General features: G+C 40.7%; 1 protein-coding gene across 3 annotated transcripts in view; it reads right to left on the bottom strand.

Moving 5' to 3' along the window:
- Positions 1-20,873: 20,873 nt before the first annotated feature.
- LOC149312328 (plexin-B2-like) overlaps positions 20,874-26,287 on the bottom strand; it is a 377,818-nt gene continuing 372,404 nt past the window's right edge. For all 3 annotated transcript variants that reach the window (XM_089524408.1, XM_089524410.1, XM_089524409.1), the window contains one exon: positions 20,874-23,343. In XM_089524408.1, coding sequence (XP_089380534.1) covers positions 23,239-23,343 — 105 coding nt within the window. In that variant the 3' untranslated portion in view covers positions 20,874-23,238. The remainder of the gene's footprint in view (positions 23,344-26,287) is intronic.

The raw sequence follows: 26,287 nt of genomic DNA, 5'->3' as shown, positions 1-26,287 counted from the left end.
TTCAGATGTTTACACATAGCAGGCTTAAATTGGCATATAATGCAAATGTAAATGTTACAGTGGTGAAAAACTAATCTTCAGTTTTAATTCTGTGTTTTAATGTAGCCTTTAGATAAGAAATTTTGCATTACAGTATGTGTTTTCAGTGTGTGTGTTTTCTTTCACATGCCGGGGGGTGGGTGGAAATTAATATGGGGGAGGGGGGGAACCAACACTTGAAAATTTGGACTATATCTCTCTGCATTCCCAGACCGTGTGACCTATGTCAATCCTGCCAGAGACAATATGAGCCTTGAAGTTAAAAGATAATATGGAAAAATTAAACAAAAAAGTGGCTTTATATATTTAGCATTAATTATAAATACAGCACTATTGTAATTTTACCTAGACAAGATATTGGTATAAGTGTATGAGGTGTTCACAGACACTATGATGGGTGTAAAAGAGTGACATTACTACAGGTTTGTAACAGAATTGTTAGAGCTGAATTCTTAACCTGGCATTTAACAATTCCAGAGATAAAATGAATTTCTAGCCAGAGCGAACTTAGTTGGACTATTGGGCTTCCTTCCCCAGCCCCTTTTTTCAAGCTGCTCCTCCTTTGTTCAAGTATTCTGGTCCATCCATTAATTACCTTTATATTTAATGAAATCTTTAACATATGTGGCTTGAGCTAGTCTTGACTCTGAGAACAGGATTTCCTAATGAAGGGAAAATATCAGATCCAAGAGCACAGAACCATCTACCAGTGCCCAATGTGTTTGCTCAAAAAGACTATCCAGTGCTTGGAGTACTACTTCTGGATTGGGGAGCGGGTACCTTATAGGGACCAACGGAGGTGTTATGTCAACCTCAAAATACAGGACATCAGAGATAATCTCTTTGGGCTTGTCACTTCACAGTGGAGAAAGAAGACAAAGGGCTTGCAAATTTTTGTTGAGAGGGTCTTGGATAGAATTGCTTGTTTAAAAAATGAAGGCACTTGAATATTAGGAATTTGAAGACTTGAGATCCCCCTCCCCTTTTTTATGTTAGTTGTGCATATGAAGTTGATGAGTAATTACATGAAACTTGATTCTAGGCTATCTGAAAGTCTTCTACCTCTCATATGAGCCTCAAGATTTGAGATCTTCAGTGGAGGCCTTCTATATGCTAGTACTGCAAGAGGCTAGTTCACTGAGAATTTAAGACAGCTTATTTTTCTATAGTAGCACCTTGATTGTGGAACTCCATTGCAAGGGACCTCTGTGTCCTGCCTTTGCCAGCATGGTATCGTGGTTTGAGCCTTGGAATACGACTCTGGAGATCAGGATTTGATTTCTCCGCTTGGCCATGGAAATCCACTGGGTTGTTCCCACACACTCAGTCCCCAGAAAACTCTGTGATAGGTTTGCCTTAGAGTCACCATAGGTCTGAAATGACTTGAAGGCACACAACAACTTTGCCTTTTAAAAGTGACTTTTTAAAAAACAAACACTGTCTTTAATATATATATATATATATATATATATATCTTTAGGGATCATGAACTGAAAATTATGAATAAATATTTTAGATAAGTAAGGAACAAATATTGTACAAAGGAAAAGTTTTACCTCTGTGGAAAAGGCTCCCAGTGAAAAAGTATTGGATTTTACTGCTAGGCTGCCAATAAGCCTATGGTCCAATTTTAAAACCACAGAAGAGAATGTAAATATATTTTTGTCAGTTTGAGACAGCTTTTTATAATAAAAGAGAAGAGCTTCTCTCCAATACATGACAATTTAATAATTCTGTATCTTTCGTATATATTGTGTTGACATTTTTGTGCCATGTTGATGAAATCCTATATGATGCAGAAGTAATGCTTGCTCTCTAATGCAGATCTCCTGTGCCTCACAGCTGTTTTGTATCTCAGAATTTTTGCTATTCCATTCCACCATCAGACTCCACTTCCAACACCTGATCACAATTCATGTTTCAGTAGCTTCACAGGATCCCACCAATTTCTCCTTTACACGCCATACTTCCCCCCCTCATCACCACCCACCCAGTAACTTCCCAGTTTAACTGGCTCTTTTGCCACCCCAGCATTCACTTCTCCTTAGATGAGTGTGATCTATTATATTCTCCTCCCTCCTTCCCATCTTTATGCACTGACATTTTTGTGTTTACTTTCCCATTTTCCCAGAAAAGTAATCTCCTCAAATCAGCTTCCAGTATCACCAAATATGCAATTTAAACAATCACACAGAAACAGAGAATTACAAACTAATGAAATCTATTAAAGCTATGACAACAGTCGAAGAAAACATCCTACTTCAGCAAGAAACAAAAAGCCCCCACAACTTATTCTTCTTAAGTTATCATTTGAATGTATTGAAGTAAGAATGTATTGAAGAGTCATTTAGCTGCAGGCGTGTGGAGATGAGGGATCAGGGTAATAAGGGGCAGAGGTTACTATAGTGATTGAAGATGGAGAAGTTGAATTACACAGCTTTGCCTACTTTTGTCTGAATTTTTATTACTGAAAGGTGAAAAGAAAACCATTGAACTTGTGAAATGGCATTTACCTAAGATTGACTTCCAGTAGATTTGGAGGAGGAAGAATGTTAAGAGGAATTCCTCTTGGAGAAATGTTAGCACAAGTGTGGACAGCCAAATCTGTCCTAAACACAGTCTGGGTAACCAGCCAAAGGCTGACTGTAACATAGTTGATGGCCAACTGCTAATGAGCAAACACGGTCACAAAGTAGCTTACAATTCAGCACTTACTTTACTTTAGTAAATATAAACCTTAAGTCCCAAACAGAGTTTCGCGATGCCCAAGTCATGTAAATGGATTAAATAGGACCCGAACAGACATGCCAAATAAAGCAGCTTTGGGCCACTTTGGAAGTGTGCTGTTTAAACGATGCATGGGTCCTAAGAGGCTAGAAGCCGCACTAAAGCTGCACTTCAGTCCTAAGGACCAGAATACAGTTTCGGCATGGCTTCTGGCCTCATAGGACGTATGCATCGTTTAAACAGCACACCTCCAAAGTGGCCCAAAGCTGCTTTATTTGGCATGTCTGTTCAGGCCCAATAATCAACAAACACAGTCCAGGTCAAGCACAGAGTGCACCAACAGGAACCAGGAACATCAGATAATCTCTGACAACTCCTGGAGGGCAGGGCTGGGAATTTATCGATCAGCAGCTCAATGCTGCTGCTTCCTGCAAACCCTCTGGGACCTCCTGAAGCCCTCCCTTTTTGTAACTCTTGGCAAAGGTAGGTAAGGATAAATTGTCTTTTGTATCCTCATCGACAGGGTGGTCTGCCAGAGCTGGTACTGCACCCTGATCTGTCTCTGAGACTTGTGGCTCTGGAATCTCTTCCTGCTCTGGTTTAGCAGAAGGCCCCAGCAAGTCCATTGCTTCAGTCTCTTGAGCCAGGGCCCATTTCCATGTTCTGGAAGCAGGGCATACCAAAACCTCAGAACACACAATGATACAATACTGTTTGTACAACAGACCAAGATGGAAATGGGGAGGGGGTGGGGGACAAAAGTGACTGTACGTAACGGAATATATTGGTATTCTTATTATGGTCTTCCAGATAGAGTAAATGTTGCTGATGGCTGCATTATTCATTGCTGTATTTCTCCTAAAAACAACAAGCAGATGGTGTTTCTGTTATCCCAGACTATTTAGCCAAAATTTCCTACCAGAGGATGATTTTCCTCCTATTCTGGGATATCAGAACACAGAAGCCTCTTGGGATTGGTGTGGTTCTATACCTGTACTTGCAGATCATATTAGGTTCCTTGGTCACTAACTCCTCCTTGTTGGTACTGTGGGGGGAGCTATTTTAAAGGATTTTTAAAGGGGGTAGCAGGGCTATTTTAAATGATTTTAAAGTACTGTTCATTTAAGACAAGATCATACCAGGTCTCACAACACTCAGAGCCAATAGTGAGCAAAGAGGATTGGCCAGGTTTCCTGCATGTCATACAACCTCCTTCATCCTCGCCTTTAGTTTACAGAAACTAAAAACACTAAAAAGGCTGCATGTGCAAATGGCACTAAGAAGCACCAACTTCAGTAATGAAGAATTTTGTTTTCAGACTTCTCACTACTATGCCCTAGTTTGGAAAAGCCCATTGACAAACCAGACCAAAAGAATCAAATTTGATTTGGCCAGTTTCTAATGGCATTTCGGTTAAATTAAATCTTAATGACATTTCAATGAAAAAGGAACAGGCAGAACATATGACAGACAAACATGAATCAACACATTGAAAGTAGTAGCAAGGGAAGGGATGGCATAGTCTTGGTATTTATTTCTATTATGGGTATGTACTATGAGCTGATGTTGGCTAGATATTTTGTATTTCAGTTTGATGATGTCACTGTATTAAATCTATGCTGGTAAGTGGATAGCAATAAATAAATCTGTGGAATTCATCATCACTACATGTTGTGATGGTTCAAAAACACGCAATTTAAAAATAGTGTACAGTGGACCCTTGGTATCCGCTGGGTTTTGGTTCCAGGACCCCCCATGGATAACAAAATCCATGGATGTTCAAGTCCCATTAAATACAATGGATAATAAAATGGTGTCCCTTATATAAAATGGCAAAATCAAGGTTTGCTTTTTGGAGTTTATATATTGTTTTGAATATTTTCAAGCCGTGGATGCCTGAATCCATGTTTAAAGAATGAGTAGCTACAGGAAGCTGACTGTATTGGTGGCAACAGCTACAATGTTAGAAATATTTTCCTAGGTCAATGGCTTATATACCTGACCACTTTCAGAGACTGTGTATTGGCCTTTATGAGCCTGGGCCAGAATGATAATGTTTATCCTACTGGTGGTCTATGACTGAGTTTAAACAAGGTGTCAGCTTCTATTATTGCAATGCTTCCAAATTTAAAGTAGTTCTTTCTGAATTATATACTGTCTAATAATATTTTGAATTAAAACCCATGTCCCACATCTCTGGATATCAACATTTCATTAGGAAGCAAATTAAAGCTCTGCCAGAAATGATTTTGTACTTAATAGAACTTTCCTATGTTTCAATCATCATATTGTGTATTTCTTACAGCTGTACTGCAATAAATATTGTTTGCAGCAAAGAGATCTCAATCACGAACACTTCAACTAACATTTGTTAAGAAACCCAGCCGTATAGCTAATTTTAAAGATTAGCATGTTTCATTTTAGATTAATCTTTTGCAGCTGAAATGGAAAAGAAAAAAAAACCTGAACAGTATATGGAAAATGATAATGAAGGGGTCTGAGATTATACATAGTGTGAAGTGAATTACTTAATATTGTCCACTTTCTAAGCCCACAATTTAATTGCACAGAATTAGTAAAATGACTCAGTGAGAGTGGGATTGATGAGTCTGATGTATATTTGGCAAGGCTATATGCAAAGAGGAGGGGTACCTTATACTGCATTTCACCCATTTATTCTGCATGTGGTGCAATTAACATAAAGCCATTTTGGAATGCCTCCCCCATTGACTTCAATGGGTTGTGTGTTGACTGTTGTAGAATATGTGGTCCATAGCATTCCAAATTTGGACTGGCTCCAGTCCAGTCCAATGGAGCACACTAATTAGTCTATATTCCTTTGTACATGGACATGAGTGATTTCTATTGAAATGAGAGATAACTGTTATGCATTCACGAATACCAAACAAGTAGCATCAAGGTAAAGAATCTCAAACAGCTTAGAGACCCACACATAATCCAAGATGACTAATCCATTATCTAGAAAACGGTGGAGGCATTGATAGAGGATGATCCTATCACCCTAGAAGAGACACACAATTTATTTTGGATGATACAATAACATCCAAAGTCCACAAGTAGTGGTACCACTTTTAGGCCAACCAAAATGCACAAAATACATGTTGCAAGCTTCTGAAGCTCCACTGACTTCTTCATCAGGCAAATGTATGTATAAAAATCATACCGGGGGTGGGTGGGGTGGAATAGACTCACAGAATCATAGTTGGAAGAGACCACAAGGGCCATGCAATCCAACCCCCTGCCATGCAGGAACTCACAATCAAAGCATCCCCAACAGATGACCATCCAGCCTCTGCTTAAAGACCTCCAAAGAAGGAGACTCCACCACTCTCCCAGGGAGTGTGTTCTACTGCCAAACAGCTCTTACCATCAGGAAGCTCCTCCGAATGCTTTTTATGTATGGCCATCATAGTCATGGGTGAAGACACTGTAATATGTTATTGTTCACAGTTAAAGTGGTATGGAAGGATATTAATGTAGGCTGGCCACTTCTCCTTATGGCTTGTATGAGTTGCTGTTTTGAGGATTTGGGCTGCTTTTATAATTTGCAGTATGGCCAACATGGCTACTTCTATATGAATTTTGGAAGAGCCTAGAGGACAGGTGAACAGTTTGGGAAATTCCAGATCCAGATGGGAATGGTGGCAACACTTTTTACTATCTCCATCCATGACAGGTAGCACAAAAGAAAAGAAAGCAGTTTTATGAATTTAGGGCATGAATTTACCTGGTCACATCTTGACACTCAAAGGTCCAATCTTACCAACCCACTACTAGACTCACTGAAAAAGGAGGTAGATGAAAAGAATGGGAAGGAGAGGGGAGAGAAGCCAAGAGAGAGAGAAAGAGTATGTATGATTGAAAGAGAAACTGCTTAATTATCAAAAGGTCTAGCCCTTTGTGAGGAATTAAACAAAGGATTCAAAAGTCATTCATTGAAGTTCACTCCAAATAATAATAATAATAATAGTAATAATTTACAATAGAAACCAGAGCAGGAGAGTTGAATCACAATCCACCCTCCAAAATTACTCAAGCACCTTCTTTCCACAAAGACCAAAAGGGAGTGGTGAGGAACACCAGCCGTTCAGGTCCAAAGGGACCTGCTAAAAGACCCGTGGCTTTTTGAGGACTTCAATCTCCTACTAAACACACAAACCTCATTTCCTTCCACCCCCATTTCATTTCAACATATTGTGGGGTAACCGTGTTGGCTATGTAGCAAAGTACAATAACATGCAAACCTCACAAAATAACTCTGGCACGTTTCAATGTGTTGCCCACGGCCATGTTGGAAGGTAGATTAAAAAAAAACACCTTTTGAACTTTGTTTTTGCCCATGTGGCTCGGGTGCTGTTGAAACCAATGAGCATGTTCTCCTTTATTGTCAATTCTATAGAGACATTCGTCACCAACTGATTAGCCCACTACTGAGTAAATTCCCAGGTAAAACTGACTCCTTCTATTTACGCCTCCTATTGGATAACAATGATTCTACAGTATCCCATAAAGTGGTTAAATTTTGTTACATTGTTTGTAAACTGCACCCTCAACTGACAAATGGTCATTTTATTACCGTGTAGAAAGATCTGTTTGGATATTGTATATGTATAGTCTACTATCAGTTTATATTTTAACCTGTTACTGTTATACTGATACGCTGTTTGTGTGGTTTTGTTTTTATACTGGTCAAAGACCGAATAAATTTTATTACTATTAATATTACTACTACAAACCTCACAAAATAGTTACACTTTTAGTTTTTTGTGGGTATTGCGGGCTATGTGGCCATGTTCTAGAAGAGTTTATTCCTGACGTTTCGCCAGGCACCTTTATGTGACACCTTTATTAGCTCAACCAAAATGCACAAAATACATGTTGGAAGTTTTGGAAGTTCCACTGGCTTCAGGCAAAGGTGTTAATAATACAGGAGAAAAATCATAAGGAGGAAAAAATATATGACAATGCTAAGTCACAAGCTTGCATTTTGTCAAGATGTAACTGTTCTCAGTTCAGGTGGCATGAAGGGGGCATTCATGCAGGCAGGCCTCTCCTCCTTCTGGCCCTGTGGATACTCCAGAAATAAGATTTAAGTCCCATTAGCAAGAGAAAAAGAGACTCTTCTCTTGAGATTCAAGTTTGCCTCCCTCCTTTGTGAAGCGACAAGCTCCTTTGTTAGGCTTCAGGGCTCTCTACCTAACAAAACAGCTTGTAGCTTCACTAAGAATGGAGCCAAGTTGGATCTCAAGAGGAGCAGCTCTTTTTCTCTTGCTAATGGGACTTAACATTTTATTTCCTGGAGTATCCACATGGCCAGAAGGAGGAGAGCCTTGCCTGCATGAACGTCCCTTCATGCCACCTGAACTGAGAACAGCTACACTATGATCAAATGCAGGCTTGTCACTAACACTGTCATATTTTTCTCCCTCTTGTATGGTTATTAACACTCCTGCCTGATAAAGAAGTCAGCGGAACTTCAAAAGCTTGCAACATGTACTTTGTACATTTTGGTTGATCCAATAAAGGTATCACTCTTTTGTGGATTTTGCATTTCATTTTAAGTATCTTCCTATTTATCCTTTTTCATACCAGCTCCTTCCCAGCTCTTCTCTCAAAGCCGGCCATAATATCGAAGCCAGATTAGCTGGCTTAGCAACAGCGTCATGTAATGCATTTCCATCAATCCCAATATCCCCCCCCCCCCCCCAGCAGCTCTTCCACACTGCAGAAATAAAGCAGTTTGACACCACTTTTATTGTTATAGCTCCATCCAATGCAATCCTGGGATTTGAAGTTTGGTGAGGTATTCAGCCTAGTCTGTCAGAGAGGTCTGGTGCCTCACCAAACTACAAATCCAAGTATTCTGTAACATACAGTGATGATAGTTCATATGATGATAATATGCCCCACTTGTCTCTCAGACTGGGATGTAAAGCAGCTTACAAATTTATTACAATATAGATAAAAACATTTTAAAAAGTCAGTTGTAGCTACTCCTGTATATTCTCCTCTTCTCAACATTATTTTTTTGTGTGTAAAAACAGCTGCAGTCAACAGCCTTCCCCTTCCTGTTCCAGCCATTCCTTGGCTGTTTTCCCTCCCTGTTTGGCAGTTGGATGTGGAGGTCAGTAGGTTAGAAGGAGCTAATGGCTAAAAATGTCCAGATCAATGAGTGGCAGCTAGGTGAATTCCCCCACAAAGAAAGTGTTGTTCTTGAGTCCTCATGGAAACATATCTGGGAATCACTGAATTATGCACGGTAGACAAAACACTGAAATATACAGTTGGTGCCCAGGATTGATTAGAATCAGTAGAAAGCGCTCTGTATGCAGAAACCAGGAGATTTTAATCTCAAAAGAACCATTTAAAAATACTTTTGCTTTTTCCTGTCACTCCTTGTGAACACCATATATCACTCTGTTTAATTATCATGACATTTATTTTAAGTCTCCCTGTCCAGACACTGGGGTCATTTTATCTTAAAACCTCCCCGTGCCATTTATCTGATCTTGCTTACTTAGAATTCCTTGGGGATTTTCAAGTTACTTTTACAAACCAAAAATTAAAAATATTAGGTTGCTGCAGGGCTTATCTGCGCTGAAGCCAAATGTTGAGGACAAACCTTGAAGCAATGCTGCAAGAAATATGTGCATTGTCCAGGCATGTCTCAACATGCTGGTGCCGGAAGACTTAGCGTGGGTGGAAATTTAGAAGGCTGTAAAAAGCAGAGTGATACCATGGTTTCCCAGACTGGTTGAGTCACATTGTGTAATACACCTCTCTTCAACCTAATATCCTTCGGATATGTGGACTGTAAATCCCATCATCCCCAGGCAGCATGATTGGGGATGACAGCATCTATATTCCAACATATCTGGATAGGCAGTAGGGTTTAGAAGGCTGGCATACTGCAAGTTCAGAAAAAGAGAAGATAGTTCTGCTGCTGCTGCTGCAGAATATATATTAATTACTTTTTTGTTCATCAGGATTTGCAAAGTGATGTACAATAAAATAAAGCAATTTTAAAAGCCATTTTTTAAAAAGATGAAACAGTATAATAATGACTAGCCATCAAAATTTTGAGCAGCATTTGATCTATGGGAGGGTGTGCCACAAGCTGATTTGCTGACACATAGAAACAATGCTGCAAGAATTGCTTCTCTGTAGGCTAGCTTCTCTGCACGGTTGGACATGCACCAACCTCTCCATTGAGGATTTCAAATTTGGGGCAGCCTTATATGTGATGAGGCCATTTCTCAGATACCCTGGCTCAAAGGCCTTCTAGATCAACACCAGCATGTTGAAATGAGAAAGGTTTGGCACAGAGCTCAGCACTGTGAGAACCTCAGGAGAGAAATGAAGTGTTACAAAAAACATATAGGGCTTAAACAAGAAAACAGCAGTGTTGAGACAAAGCATCCTTTTCTACAGTAGATAATATATATTTTTTCTCTCCTTCCTGTAGGAACAGGCAATGATGTGGAATGGGTGGCCAGAATAAATAAATAAAGTTTTCTATCAGTGTTCGCTCTGTTGCAGAACAGGGCCAAAACAAAGGATGTGGTCATGTCAGGATGCAAAATATGTTTTCACAGCAAACTACAGAAATTGATACAAGAGTGATGTTCATGGCAGATGGCCCATGGTTCTCATCATACAAAAACCACTTTTAGTTTTCTGAGAATGCTTCCTAAGAGACTTAAAACTGCATAGAGGTTATATCTGAAAAAAGCTCAGGTAGCGGAAGTAGTAGGATTTTCAGGATAGGGCTTCAGTGCCATGCCTAGATCAAAATGACCCCTTTCCCCCTTTGAATTTTTCCAGTGTTTCCCCTCCCACTGGGCTTCACTTCTTTATGCATATAGTACTATTTTGAATACAACCCACTTTCTCATTTATATTCTTAAACTATCTGTCAGATTTTATCTGTTTCCACACAAGGGCTATAATCCCCAGAGTAGAGCCATTGAAGCAATTGTTGAATGTTGTTGTTGTTGTGGGCTTTCAAGTGGTTTCTGACTTATGGTGACCCTAAATTGGACCTATTATGGGGTTTTCTGGAGCTGAGACTATGTGACTTGCCCAAGGTCACTCAGTGGATTTCCATGGCTGAGATGGAAATCAAACCAATCTCCAGAGTCACAATCCAGTGCTCAAACCACTATAATGAGTAGTGAGTCAATATATAGGTTACATCCAATCAATTCAATAGTTCTACTCAAGTTGGGACTAACAACAGGATTTAGAGCTGAATCAGGACCATTAGCAACAACTTCAGCTTCCTTCCTGGTAACTATAATGACTTTTCCCTGCCAATGATAACTGGGTTATTTGACTTGCTTTACTTTTTATGTTATTTTTATTTATTTTTATGTTACCATCCACTTAGGTTCATTTTAGTGGTTTGTACTGGTATGAAGAAAATTATAGGTTTTACCTAGGGCAGAAATAATCCTTGTGTGTGGTAGAAGCCTTATGAAAACATCATTAACAACCAAAATACTTAAACAAATAGCTGTCAAGCATCAGCAGCCACCCCATTACCTCCCACAATTTCCCTTTCCATCATGATTACTAAAAGTGGATGGCTCCCCTTTTTTTCCATTGCTTCTGGTTATTCCACAGCTGAAACTATAAGTATTAGAAGTAATGCTTAACACTGACATTAAATCCCTCTTATTGACATTCATCTTTACTTTTCTAGCCTGAATCAGATGCCTAACAAAGTGTTCTCAGCTGGCTGAATCAAAGAGGCATCAACTTATACAGAACATGTACCTTCCTCAGTGCGATCAGACCCAAAACAAGATACAAGAGATGTCCTGTTTCTGGATTCACACCATAGCTAGTTCTCCTATAACAGAGTAATACCATTAGATCATTTGTACAATATTGCTACACAGTCCTGTTCAGAGGTGCTGGTACTGTATCTCTTGAATAGATAGCATACACTGTGCCGCTGGACTGTGACATTTTAGAAATCCTAGTAGGCTGCATCCACAGTGTAGAAATAATCTAGTTTGACACCACTTTAACTGCCATGGCCTAATACTATGAAATTCTGGGAATTATAGTTTGTTGTGGCACCGCTGAGCCATGGCAGTTAAAGTAGTGTCAGACCAGATTGTTTTTGCAGTACGGATGCAGCCACAGTAACAGCAGACATGATCTAAGCATCTTCTTTTCTCTGCGTTGATAGAAATAGAAACAGAGCTATATAATAGCAGTATTAGGATTCTGTTTCACCGTCCTAATTTAGTTTATTTTATAAAGCAAAAGGTTGATCAGGCAACAGCTGCAGTCTTTCTAACCACAATGAGTAGGCGTAACTCCCTTTTAAGAGACACTTCCGAAACATAACATACTCACACACAAGTAATCGTCTGTGTGAACCTATCTTTGAAGGGATGGGAATGTTTCTATCTATGTCCCCTTCATTTCAAAGGGTCTGGAAAAGAGAAGTACTCACATTGTTTCATTCACTGCTGTACAAAAGTTATTTCGCTTCTCAATCCACAAAGACACAACCTTGTTTGAAGGCTGCAGGAGAACCAATACAATTATTGGATGTTACTAAAGCTAATCTGCTCAGTAGAACAAAACACAAGAGGGGGAAAAATCACAGGCCAATGCACCCCTGTGTTTCATGCAGAAATGAGGGCAAGTACACAGTCACTTGTCACTATTAAACACTCGTTTCTGTAACACTGAGATAAAAGCTTTAGAAAAAAAATATATGGAGGATTCAGCTGGAGCCCTTGACTTGCCAAATATAACAAAGCGGGATTACTGACCTTTGGAAATATGAGCCAAGTGGGCAGTAATAAGAAATAAATTCCAGGAGAAGGGAAAACAAGAAAAATGAGATATCCCCCTTTATAGCAAGAGGAATTTAAAGGGGCAATATTCCATATGGTAGATATTTAGATTGGCTAAGAATCTTATATAAGTGTCTCATGAAAGAAAGACTGGGACCAGTTAAGAATACTGTATGGAATCTCTTTGGTATAGTTACTTAGGGAGTGAAGATAATCCTTGCAAGCTCAGTTCACTGGAGGTGGGTGAGAGTGGACGTAAGACCTTCATTTTGTACTAGTTTGCTAAACTGAAACACAACTAGGATTTTGACATGAGGACTGAAGCTGTTTTGTATCAATGCTACCTGTCTGTGTGATGTGTCTTCATAATCCTTGCTTGCCTTGTACAGCTACAGAGAGACTAATAGAGATGCCATCAAAATAGAGACAAGCAGTTGGCTAGTCCAGCATAACCCTACTTCCACTAAAGTGATGCCTTGGTGATAGCAGGTTGTGCTCCCATCACTACCTGGTCTTACAGCTGCCACTCTCACTGCCAGCTGGTTTATTAGTACCCAGCCATATATAAGATTTTTTAATAAAGTGCAGATAAGATTCAACACACACTACAACACGACACAAGACACAACCAAAACTGCTTCTTTCACCACTGCATTACCCCCACCACCCCTATCCCCACCACTACATTAGAACTAAGCATTTCCCTAAAAGTCTGTCAGTGAGCGTGGGCTTGTCTCTATTTTGATTACTTTACTTTAAAAGATATATAAAGATGCTACATATTTTTACACATGCACACACACACACACACACTGGAATAAGTGATATGGGTTCAGTTGCAGCTGGGGGGGGGTTGTAGTTTGGAATTCCGGGAATTGTAATTTATAGCTCTTCTCTGGTGCCACAACAAACTACAGTTCCCAGAATTCCATAGTAGTGAGCTATGGCAGTTAAAGTGTTGTCAAACTGGATTATTTCTGCACGGTGGATGCAGCGTAGGAGGGCAATACATCACCACCTCCACAGAAGCAAACAAAAAAAAATATTGTTTTGCCCCAAACACTTCAATTCACCCATTTTAGGGCCAGAGGAGGCCTTTTTTAACAAGAAGTGAGATGAAAATGATTTTGAGAAAAGAAATCTCCAACTGTTTTCCCCCTGGCTGTCCCATTCAGTGCAGATGCAAAGGGGGATCTTCTTAGTGACTGTTTCCAGTCTATGGGAACTCCCTGCCACAGGAAAGTAAGCTGGCTGCCTCTCTGCTCTCCTGCGCCCATTAGACAAGCTTTTGGCTGCCCACTGGGAAGGTTTTATTTATGGGTGATGTATTTTTTTACTGCCTCTTGTAATGCTCTGGAATGCTTTCAAATTGTTCTAACACAGTGCTTGGTTTTAATATGAAAGTGTATTTATGATGATGATATGTTATCACTGGTTGGTCTTAGTGGTATGTTATTTTAGTGGTGTCAATCACCTTGAGAGCCTGTGTAGTGCAGCAGTTTGAGCATGGCACTATGACTCTGGAGGCCAGCGTTCGGATCCTGACTCAGCCATGGAAACCCACTGAGTGATGGTGAGCAAGTCACAACTGTGTCCAAGCCTCAGAGGATGACAGTGACAAACCCCCTCTGAAGGAAGCTTGCCAAGAAAACCCCATCTTAGAGTTGCCGTAAGTCAGGAACAACTTCAGCACATAGCAACAAATCACCTGGGGGAAAGCCAGAATATTAAAGAAACAAGAATGCCAGGATTAAGAACTGAGCTCTTCCCTGTCAGTGAGAGTGGCCTTGTCTCAATAAATCTAGTACATGCAAATTGGGAACCACCGTTTAGTGATTTTAGAGCTATGTTACTGTGTCTTGATTGTTATAGCTAGTTATTGTTAAGTGTAATGTCTCATGGACATGGGGTGGCAATCAGAGTTGTCCAGGGCAGAGGAAGATATGGTGACATGGGGTGACATGTCATTACAGAGGAAGGAAAGAGAGAGATTTAACACCTGCCTTACCTTCTAGTCATGCTGATATCCTCAGGAACTTGGAGAGTGAACTAAACCACCCACAAAACCTCACCTTGCTCCTGTGTCATGCCAGGTCACTTAAAAATAGATCACACATAATTTATGATCTCCTCAAAGATGATGAAGCTGACCTGGTATGCTTCACAGAAACTTGCCTGGGGGATAAGTGGCCTGACGTAGGCTCAGGCTTTCCTAGCCGGATAGTGTTAGCGAGCAGGTGAGGGAAAGTGGGTGAGTGGGGGGCAGAGTAGCTGTGGTCTACAGAGACCATCATAATCTGACCAGATTGCCTATTAGGGAGCTGAACCTCACTGAGTGTGAGTACCTGAGCCTGAAGACCTGGGATAGACTGGGGATTCTGTTGGTGTTTTGTGCACCCTGCTGCCTAACAGACCTCCTGTTGAGCTGACAGAACTGGTGTCAGAACTGATGTTGGATTCACCCAGACTCTTGATCTTGCACGATTTCAACATCCCATTGGAGACCAGTCTATCCGGTGCAACTCAGGAGTTCCTGGCATCCATGACAAACATGGGCCTACTGGTTTCAGGGCCCACGCATGCAGCAGGACACACCCTTGATGCTGTCTTCAGCCTAGAACATACAGATCTGTAGGTGGAAATGAGTAACACCTCCAAGTTGTCATGGACAGATCATTTTCTGGCCAGTTACTATCATGGCTACTATCTGTCCCTACGGGGTGGTGGACCTATTGATATGGTTTGCCTATGAAGACTAATAGAGACTTTAGAGTTCCAGGAAGAGAGTCATATTGCTGGTAGAATCCATGATCCTGTTGAAGTCCTGGACAATAGATGGAACTAAGACCTGACTATTGACATGATCACCCCCAAATGTCCTTTCTGACCTGTTACTAATCAGTAGATTAGACACGCTATAGAGAACAACTTTGTTTCTATAAGGTGACAATACGTACAGTGAAGAAAGCTCTCTACTCTGCATGAAATGCATCTGTGAATTTGCATACAGCAGAACTGTTCAGGCTAGTGAGAGGTTTAACTCAAGCACTTTCCTCCTGAATCCAATTCTAGAACCTTCGGCAGTTCACTGTGATTTTTTAATGTTTACTTCACAGATATAATCTCTCAGATAAGAGCCAATTTAGATGCTGTCATTGGAGCAGAAGTTGACAGTGGGGTGTTGAGCGACTCTGTGAGTAGAATGACACTGGATCAGTTCCAATTGTTGAGTACCACTGCTGTGGATAAGCTGCTGGGGCAAGTAAGGAAGACAACCAGTCCTTTCAGTCCCTGTCCTTCCTGGCTTGTTGACCAGGGAGGAGATATAATTAGATTCAACAACAATATATTGTTAATACGTTTCTCAGGAAGAGGTGCTTTCCATCCTGCCTAAAAGAAGTGATGGTACAACTACTTTTAAAAAAGCTCTCCCTGGACTTCAACAACTATAGACCAGTTTCAATTCTCACTTTTCTGGGCAAGGTGATTGAGACGGATGTTGCCTTCCAACTCCAGGTAGTCTTGGAGTTGAAATTACCTAGACCACATGGCACGCATTACAATGATGTCACACGAACGCCGTGTCCAAATGGCGCGGCATGCACATGACATCTCTGCACCACCCCAGGCCACTTATGGCAGCCTGGTGGAGGCGTGGAAAGGAGCTCCAAAACGGAGCTCCTTTTGGGCCCTCGCATCATTGGCGTGGCAACCAAATGGCCACGCCAACGATGCAGAGGAGAAAGGGGCTGCAGTGGCCACCCCTTTCTCCTCTTTAGCACTGGGGTGCCATTGGCGCCTAAGGTGCAAGGGCACCCCTTTTCCAGGCCAAAGAGAAGTGGCATTTTGCCCCTCTCTTTGATCTGGAAAAACACCAGATTGGGGCCGCAGGGCTCCTGGTTAGGTTGCCCTGGTCCCAATCCAGCGCAAAAAGGGGCGGGTACAGGCCACCCCTTTGGGGTAGTCTGTACCAGGCCTGTGTTTGCATCTTGAGGGTGCTTCTGGATGTGTCGCTTCAAATGACATCTCAGCTAGATGTGACAGCCAGGAATGCTTACTATCAACTTTGGCTGATATGCCAGATGTACCCCTAGAGCTGGAGGACCTAAAGATTTTAGTGCACATGCTGGTAACCTCAAGGCTGGACTTCTGCAAAGTGATGTACATTGGGATACCTCTGTTCCAGTTCAGAAACTTCAGCTACTTCAAAATATTACAGCCAGACTGATTACTGGAACTTCCAGGAGAGATCACATTACACCTATATTAAAATCACTCCACTGGCTGCCAATTACTTTTTGGGCAAGGTACAAAGCGTTGGTTATTATCTTTAAAGCTCTACATGGCTTGGGTCCAGGTTACCTACAGGGTTGCCTTTTCCCATATAACCTACTCTGTACATTCAGGTCCTCTGGTGGACATTTACTCCAGTCAGCCAGCCCTAGACTGTGGAATTACCTGCTGGAAGAGATTCAGCAGTTGAATATGCTGTCTGAATTCAAAACAGTATTAAAGACCAGTCTCTTCTAGCAGGCTTACCAAGATGATTTTTAAATTATGAACTTGATTAATTTTAAATGTGGATGGTTATGTGTATATATTTTAAATTGCATGCATGTCCTTTTAAATTAATGTGCATTTAAACTGATGTGTTTTACCTAATGTGGTGTGTCTGTTAATTGTTTTTTGTGGTTTTTTGGGGGCTATATGACCATGTTCTAGAAGAGTTTATTCCTGACATTTCGCCAACATCTGTGGCCAGCATTTTCAGAGAATGCTGTCTGTTTATTGTTGTTGTTCCCCACATCAATCCATAGGAGAGGCGGGTAAGAAATAATAATAATAATAATAATAATAATAATAATAATAATAATAGCCTCGATCAGTTAGTCCCTATTGGAGTAGACCCATTGAATCAATGGTAATTACCTAACAGTTGAATCAATGGCAATTACCTAACAGGTTGACCTAGTCAATTGGGCTGTTCTAGCTGGCCTAGTGATTTGATGTAGGTCAATTTCTGATTTTCCCACACACCTTCCCATCTAATGGCTGTAAAAGCAGCTAAAAGAATTTCTTACAAAAACATTGAAGAGGGCTTGGCTTGAAAGGGATGCATAATGCCATTTCAACCCTCCTGCAAGTTCTCCATGTGTTTGTGTGCATGCATATATGCATGAGAGTACAAGAGATAAAATGATACTCACTGATACAGAGAAAAACTGACTGAAGTAGGTATCTCTACTCCCACCACAAATACTGCTCAGGCATCCAGTGTATTTTTTCCAATTGCATTGAAAATGGAGTACTGCCCCAGTCAGGTGTCTCTGTGCAAAATGATAGCACTGCCTCATAAATGATTTCTACTCCCCCCTCCTCCGAAATGATCCTTAATTTCCTGAATTTCTAGCATTGCAGTAACCTGAAACTTCAGTTTAGGAATACTGTTTATGTATCTGAAGAAAAGGAGTAGGCAAAGTTACCAAGGAAATGAGAAGACAGAAAATAGAAGAGTTCTCGGTATGAACCATTTTCAATTTCTTCCTCTCTGCAATGTGCTGGACATTTGGGAACTGGAGAAACATTTCATTGCAAATGCTACACTAATAACAGCCCTACTTTTACCAAAAAAATATAATAACATAACATAAAAATCCCTCAAAGCTACAATTTGCCACTTTTTCCAGGGGAAAGAGTGCTTTAGGAGGTTAATATTGCTTTTATAGCAGGTGATGCTGTATTATAAAGGTGCAAATCAGAGCAGAATAGAACAGCAGGAGATGAGCAAGGAGACCAGCCAAGACCTATCACAATGAGATTCCAAGGAACACCCTTGAGGCAACTTTAACAATTGGCAATGCCACCACAAATTCAGGCGCAGATGCAGCAAACAGATTTAAAAAATACTGCGAGGATTGGCTTTCAGGCCATGTAACCAGCAAGTGTGATCTTGCACTGAATAGGGCCAGGCCACAGGAGAGAAAAGATTAAGAATATTAAAGGGACACTTTTCTCCTCATTTTGCTTTCTTCTTGTTACACACTGGATTAAGGGTGGAAAAAAAGGGAGGGGGGACCATTTTGCTCAACATTCAATTTTGAGGAGAATTAAATTAGTCCAAAACATTGTTCAGAATTAGAGGAGCGAAAAGGGGATTTCAGAAACACAGTGTGTGGCTCAGAGGTATCCCACCCCCCATCAAACCCCAGCTATAGAAAGCTTTAAAAGGAGCTATTATTGTACTCTACCCAACCAATGAATAAGTTTTCCCCCATCTTCTGATAAGTACTTCTGAGACTTTTCTGATTCAAAAAGCAATTTATCCCACCGATTGTACAGAAAGATGTTAGTTGAGACATTTAATGCACTACTTTTTCCTTTAAGATTAACCATTTTGGTAGTCAGCTTGGCTTATGGGCACACAGCACAATCGACACACATTCCTTTCATTTGGAAAAGTCCATTCCTCATTCAACATCATTGATCAGTCGAAAATTAACATACTGTAATTCTAATTTTAGAGCACAACAGGTATCTATTGTTCCTGCTTTAAAAAGTCTTTGATTGCCATATACCTTAGTATGCAAGGCAAGGTGACAAGGAAACCTATGAAAAACCAAAGCAGATTATTCATTTTTTGAGTTTTCTCTCTATTGGTAGATGCCCATCAAATAAGTACAGAGCCAAATTTATAATGGTATCTGCTTTAGCTCTATCTGCATCTGTTGAGTTCAGATCCTCACATAAACTTACTCTCTACTCACATGAGCAATACTGGGGCTATACAGGATTCCTTCCACTGTAAGACGAGGAAAGTCAAACTTTATCACGTAAGCAAGATTAACCAGTTAATTCTCCATAAAATTTCCAACACCAGTTCAATTCTCTCTCACTCACAACCATGATTGTAATTCTGCCTCGCCGTCTGTAACTTGAAAGAAAGAAAGCCTGACATGCACTGTGAAAAAGAAAGAAAAGCACTTTGTGATATAATAGGAAATTTTGTGAAGCATCAGATTACATCCTAATGCAAAATGACCCATACAGGAAAGCTTGCTGAATAGTCAACTATGCACAGAACTCAGAGTTCCACTCAATTCTGTTCTGAAGTGACTGAGGACCTTATCAGACATGGGGGGGGGGGGGTGTTTGCAGCTCAGATCCGCAGTCACTCCTGTTCTAGCAATGCAAAGCGTGATGTTTTTCCACACCAGATCCAGAGTCACTCCCCTCTAGCTATTCGGATTGGGGTTAAAATGTTATGTTTTTCCACACCTGGTTGCCTTTCTGTTGTCCTTCCGAAGTGAGGGAGAAGAGAAGTCAATTCGATTCCAAGCAAGTCATGTGATGCGGACTCAAGCAAAGGGGAGTGAGTGCACATTGTATTAGCACACCAGAGCATACTGTGAGGGGTCAACGATTCGAATCGGCACCCTTGGGCATGCTCAGTGGGGCTCTGGACGCTGTCATCCTTCCCTGTCCCCTCCTTAGCTGTCATCCTTCGTCGGGGTCTAGGAGCAGTCAGAGGATGATGGGATAGGTGGCTGGGGGTTGCTGGGGCCAGGATCAGGATGCAGGAGCACTCAGGGGATGATGGGATAGGTGGCTGTGGGTCCCTGGGGCCAGGATCAGGATGCAGGAGCAGAAGGGATGATGGGTTAGGTGGCAGATGGGGCGAGATGGGGATGCAGGAGCAGTCAGGGGATGATGGGTTAGGTGGAGAGGGGGCGAGATGGGGATGCAGGAGCAGTCAGGGGATGTCAGGGTGAAGGAGAGTAGCAGATGGGGGGTTTAGGAGAAGGCAGGGATGATGGAATTGGTGGGAGGCTGAAGGAGTGGAGCAGATCGGGGTCTAGGAGGACACAGGGGATGATGGGATCGGCTGTTTGGCTGAGAGGAGATAGCATGAAGGAGGAGGAGGGGGATGACGGAGCAGGACGCAGGGGCCAAGGGAGGTGGCATCGGAGTGCTTTTCCACACCAGATCAAATCGCAGTGCAATCGAAGGCAGCCAGGAAGCGAATTCTCTGAAGTCACTTTTCCCCCGTTTTTACCAAAATGAGGGGTGAGTTCAGAAACACTGCTGAAGCAATTCGCAAGGGGCTCGCATAGAAATCAATGGCGTCTGATAAAACAGTCCCTTTATGAGGTGAAACCGCATCGTTGGAAGTGCAATCACTTTAGAAGTGAGCTGGAACTGAGCTACAAAACCACCCAAAAGCTCCGTGTGATATACTCCTGAAGAATAAAGACAATTCAAAGTATCACATTTTGTGGAAAAAAAAACTGTATTTGATTTACAATTAACAGGATTTACAAAACAATGACAAAATAAAACAGATTAGCAGGTTTGGATATCTTTGTTGAACAGACAGAAGGCAAGTACAGAAGCTTAGTTTGACACAGAATTCTTAGGTAAACTTCTCCAAACAATCTGTAGTTACTTACATTCCAGGAGTGTGGAGATGTGTATGCAGAGGAAAAGCATTATGAAAGAAAAGGCAGGAAAAGTGACACCCTGTTTCTCTCCCCCTATACTTCTATGATAACTCACAATTTTCACTGTAACCAATGCATTTTGCCATCAGTCTTACACTGCTAGTGACTCACTCCATAGAAATGAAGAAACGACTACTAATACATTTGAGGATGAAACATCAGGACAAACGTTTAGATTAACTCGTGTTAAGGGAGAGGTAGCAAATGAAGCTCTATTACTGTGTTAGGAGCCAAGCAAGTTTAAGGTGTCACAGGACAGGATTGCAACAGCAACACGAAAAGGTAATGAGTGTTGATGGCAGTACTACAGGAAAAATGCTACTGAGCTGCCAAAGAACTATGGCGAGAAATGAATGAAACAGAGATTGCTTTGTGTGTGTGTGTGTGCAACATAGCAATATAAGATAACGTACCAAGCTTTATCAAATTTCCTGGAAGCTGACTAATATTGTAAACACACATTACATCTTTGACAAATTACTTAATTTCCACAGCAAAGTTAATGATGCTTATTCCATCCATTGCAGCATTCCAAGGCTCAAGTGGTGTTTTACGTTAGAAGGGACATGGGATTTTCTTACAATGAGTATTTTACATTATGGAAACAGGTTTTTTGTTTCTTGTTTTGAAAAAAACAACAACAAACCCAATAGTTATCTTTCTAGGATATGGAAAAATTAATTTAAAAAATCCTATGAGCCATTCCAACAAAAGATATACATACTTGAATCATGTCAAACAGCACATTATTGGCAAAAAGCTAATTACAGGCATTCTGCTGGTCAATTTTCTCACAAAAGTCATCAAACCACACATAAATATTTTTGATATGATTCTCTTTACAAAACCATTCAGATCCACATAATTAGTACAAGTAAGGCACATTAGCATATGTAATAAAACAATTTAAAAAAAGAAAAGAAAAAGGAAGGCCAATTTGACTTGTCACAATTTCTAATCAGATTTACTACTGCTTTTCACCAGGGATCAGAGACTGTCTTCTCTTCAGAAGAATGCAGACATTTATGGTCCTTGGATAACAGACTTTTGCGATCATTCTGCCACTGTTACTAAAGCAGCTCTGCCTATCCCATGGTGCATTTATTTAGCCAAACCTGACCTTGCTTTGGCTGAATACAGACTCCCCAGGGTACTTCTCCCCTCAGTGTACATTGTAACCTGTGTGGCAGCAACAGTGCTAAGGGCAGGCATGAACAATCTATTCTCTGAAATGAGGAAAGAGAAGTTTGTCCATTCCCAGTTTCCATAGGGCCCGTGGCACACTGGACCAACTTTGGCTATCTGGAGGTACCTGATCTTACTTTAACAACATGTTGAAGACCTTAAGTGCCTTACATGCTCCCAGTTTTGGGACTTTATGTTGAAGCACATTCATGTGATTGTTAAAAATTCATATTCTTAGGGAATGTGCATCTTTCAAGAGAAAGGCTAGGGCCATCCCAATTAATTTACAGTATCATCTGCTTTGGCCCAGGTAAAGCAGGCTTGAGAGCAGCAGTCATAACCATAGTTTTAGCACTTCATGTAGATAAATCTCACTTTGTGTAAGTAAAAGATGCATGGTACCAAAATCCACTGCAGTGTCTTAAAACAGAAAAGTCAAAGCAAATGTGTCTTCTATTCTACTCATTATGAGCAAAATACAGACAACAGGATTTTTCAAAAAGTAGAAAAATCTATTTCCAATTATTAAAATTAAAATGGGGATATTGCATTTATTTTTTCCCAATATGCTATCACTTTTCTAGTACAAATATTGCTTAAAGTATAAAGAATGCTATAGGTAGTGAATTTACTAGCATAATGAATTCTAAAAATGCTGATGTTTCAAGATTGTACTATTTGATTAAATGAGATATAACTTTACCCTCCCCACCCCTAAGGACTTCCCTCATTTCCCACTGGAAATTCATTTACACAGAACACAAAGTTTTAATTAGGAGCATAATTTACAGTAAAAACTCTTTACATTACAGCTTTGCTATAAAAAAAGAAATCTTTTGTGTTTCATTTAAAGTTGTAATTACACATTAAAAAATAGAACACTATTTCCTTATTAGGAAGAATGAATTTACACATCTTCAGATCAGACTTCTTTATTGCAGCTTTCAAAATCAAAGGTCAGTCACTTTATTCTCTAAAGCAGCTGCTATCTGTTGTAATCGAAAAGCAAGCTGCATTTTTTGTGCAGCTGGGTCCTCTTCTAGTGCATTTATGATCTGCCAGGAAAGAAAGAAGAGCAAAGATTCAGAATGAGACAGTAGTCAAGAAATTGAACTCAGCTTTTGCTTTCATGACTTCAGCCTAATCCTAAATAAATGTACATGGAGATAAAACCCATGAAGGATATTAACACTACAATATTACTCATATTGCAATATTAATCAGAGGTAGATCTGTTTGCCATCTCAAATTCACTCAACCTCCATTTTCACATCATATAGAATCCTTTTTTGCACTAATATTACTCATAAATTGTAACTCCCATATACCACTGAATGTAATGCTAATAGTTGTGGCATAAATAACTAGCAAAATTAATATTACGCGTTCAAATTACAATATCATCCACACAACCTAAATGTATTTGCATTCACAAAGTAAAGATTTGGTTAAAATGTGATGTTTTTAAAGAAAAATTTAAAAGAATAAAAAATTAAAATGTCAACATTTACTTTTTTTAAACTGAAATTTTGAAATTTGAAATTTTAATATTTTAAAATTCTGGGGCCTCTCCTTTCTCCTCCCACTGAGCTTCACCCCACTTCCACCTTCTCTTAAAGCATTTTAAAGGGAATGCCACTGCCCAATTCTGCCAAAAGGTAAGTGTTTGAGGAGCAGTGGTCTCACCCCTCCTTGGGTGTCATCTGGTGTGGGCCTCACACACCCCTAGTTATGCCACTATCTCCTAGCACAATTAATTACAAATGTTTGCAATATCTGACAGGCTCAGGTACTGTTGGCATACCCTACACCTCTCTCGCTGAATATAGGGTTTCATATTTGATATGTAGCTTTAGGCATGTTTTTAAGAGGTCACAGTGGCCTTTGGAACATTAAAAAATTAGACGTAGTCACGCTGGCCTGACGACATGGGGGAGACGTAAAGGTAGCAAGTAGCAATAGCAAGTACATTTCTATACCACTTATCAGTGCACTTAAACACTCCTAAATGGTTTACAATGTGTAAACTAACTGCCCCAAACAAGTTGGGTACTCATTTTAGTGGCCTTGGAAGGATGCAAGCCTGAGTCGAGCTTGAGTCCTTGATTGGTATTGAACTCGCAACCTTGCAGTTTGTGAGCGAGTGACTGCACTACAGGCATTTAATCACTGCACCACCAGGCACCAGGTAAAAGTAAAGGTAGTCCCTTGATAGGAATGTCTAGTCATAACTGACTGTAGGGGATGGTGCTCATCTCCTTTGCTAAGCCAAAGAACCAGCATTGTCCGAGGACTACTCCAGTGGTCATGTGGCCAGCACCAAATGCTGTTACCTTCCCACCAAAGTGGTCCCTATTTATCTACTTGCATTTGAATGCTTTCAAACTGCTAGGCTGGACTAGTGACAGGACCTCACCCCATGATGCAGCACTCAAGCCTCAAACTGCCAACCTTCTGATTGTCAGAATTGGTGTCTTAACCACTAAGACATTGCATCCTTTGTGGGAGATGCAGGTAATACTAAAACAAAAGTTAAATGGGTTTGCTGCTAACTCCATTCTTCCCCAGACTCTTCACATATCTTCTCACAATGGAGATTAAGTGAGTCACATCACAAAGGCAGTTAAAGACTCTACCTGTCTCCCTATTCACCTTTCCTGACCAACCATCCAGGGATTGTCTCAAATGCTATCAATTTTTGTCACACTGAAGCTAAAGCCATCTGATATTCAGGAATCCTTTAGTCAATTCCATAGAATAAAACATCACTTTGTGGGAACATCAAATACCCCTCAAGGGTGCAAAACAAGATATAAATCTTTGCCCCACTTATGGACAGATTGCTGCTACAGAGGGAGGGTCTGCTCCACAGATTGCAGCTTCACTTTCTGTATAGCCCTCAGACTGTCTGAGCAACTCTTCATCTTCCATGGAACCCTCTCTTCAGGACTGGTAATTCTCACCCCCTTTAAGGCTGAACCTACATTGCAGAAATAAAGCAGTTTTACACCACTTAAGCTGCTATGGCTCAATGCTATGGAATCCTGGAATTTACAGTTTGCTGTGGCACTAGAGCTCTCTGACAGATCGCTCACAAAACTACACATCCCAGAATACCATAGCATTGAGCCACAGCAGTTCAGGCAGCATCAAACTGCATTATTTCTGCTGTGAAGATGTGGCCTAACTTCCTATTTCTCACTATTCAGCCTTTCACACCATTCTTTCTATTAACCTTGTAGGTTCTTCAGATTGCATTGATTTTGTGTGCCTGCATGCATCTTTGCATATTTCTGAATAAAACTCTCTTATTCATTGAAACCAGAGTCTCTCTGCAGTGAGTACTGGTATATACAGATGGAAAGATCCCTTCCAGACCTACTTTTGAGGTAATAATTTTCTTAAAATGCCAAGGAGATACTGACACTGTCAGTGGGGACCCCAGGTTCCTCCACGTTTTAGGGTAACAGGACCTATACTTGTTTTGGAAGACTAATATATGAAAGAAGAGGCAAGTATTGCAAAAACCCTGAATTCTTTCCTGGTTGGATTACAATTTCAATTTCCTAAATCTTCTCATTATTTGAGCACTCCTCCAGTAGGTTAAAATGCCAGCAGTAAATTTGGGACTCAGAACCTCTCCAGTGGTGTGGGACTGATTACAATGGTCCGCCCCAGGAGGTTGAAAATTTTCATACCTGGCAGAATTGCTGGTAACTTGTCCCTCAAACGTCCCTCAAATGTGGAGGAAGTGCGCGTGTATGAATGCCTGGCATGCTTCCTCAATCATCATGGAATTGTCACTGCCTCTTGAATCGTTCCAGGGGAGCGGATTTCCTCTGAATGCAAAGTTTCAGTTCAGAGAAAATCTGCTCCCCTGGAACAATTCAGGGATGATAGGGGGAGTGACAATTCCATGACAACTGAGGAAGCACATCAGGTGTTCATATACACACACTTCCTCCACGTTTGAGGAATGGGTTACCAGCAATTCTGCCA

Source organism: Sceloporus occidentalis, unplaced genomic scaffold (assembly GCF_023333645.1).
Source record: "Sceloporus occidentalis isolate IW3139 unplaced genomic scaffold, rSceOcc1.0.p SCAF_5, whole genome shotgun sequence".
Taxonomy (NCBI): Eukaryota; Metazoa; Chordata; class Lepidosauria; order Squamata; family Phrynosomatidae; genus Sceloporus; species Sceloporus occidentalis.
This window is presented reverse-complemented; position numbering and strand designations above follow the sequence as displayed.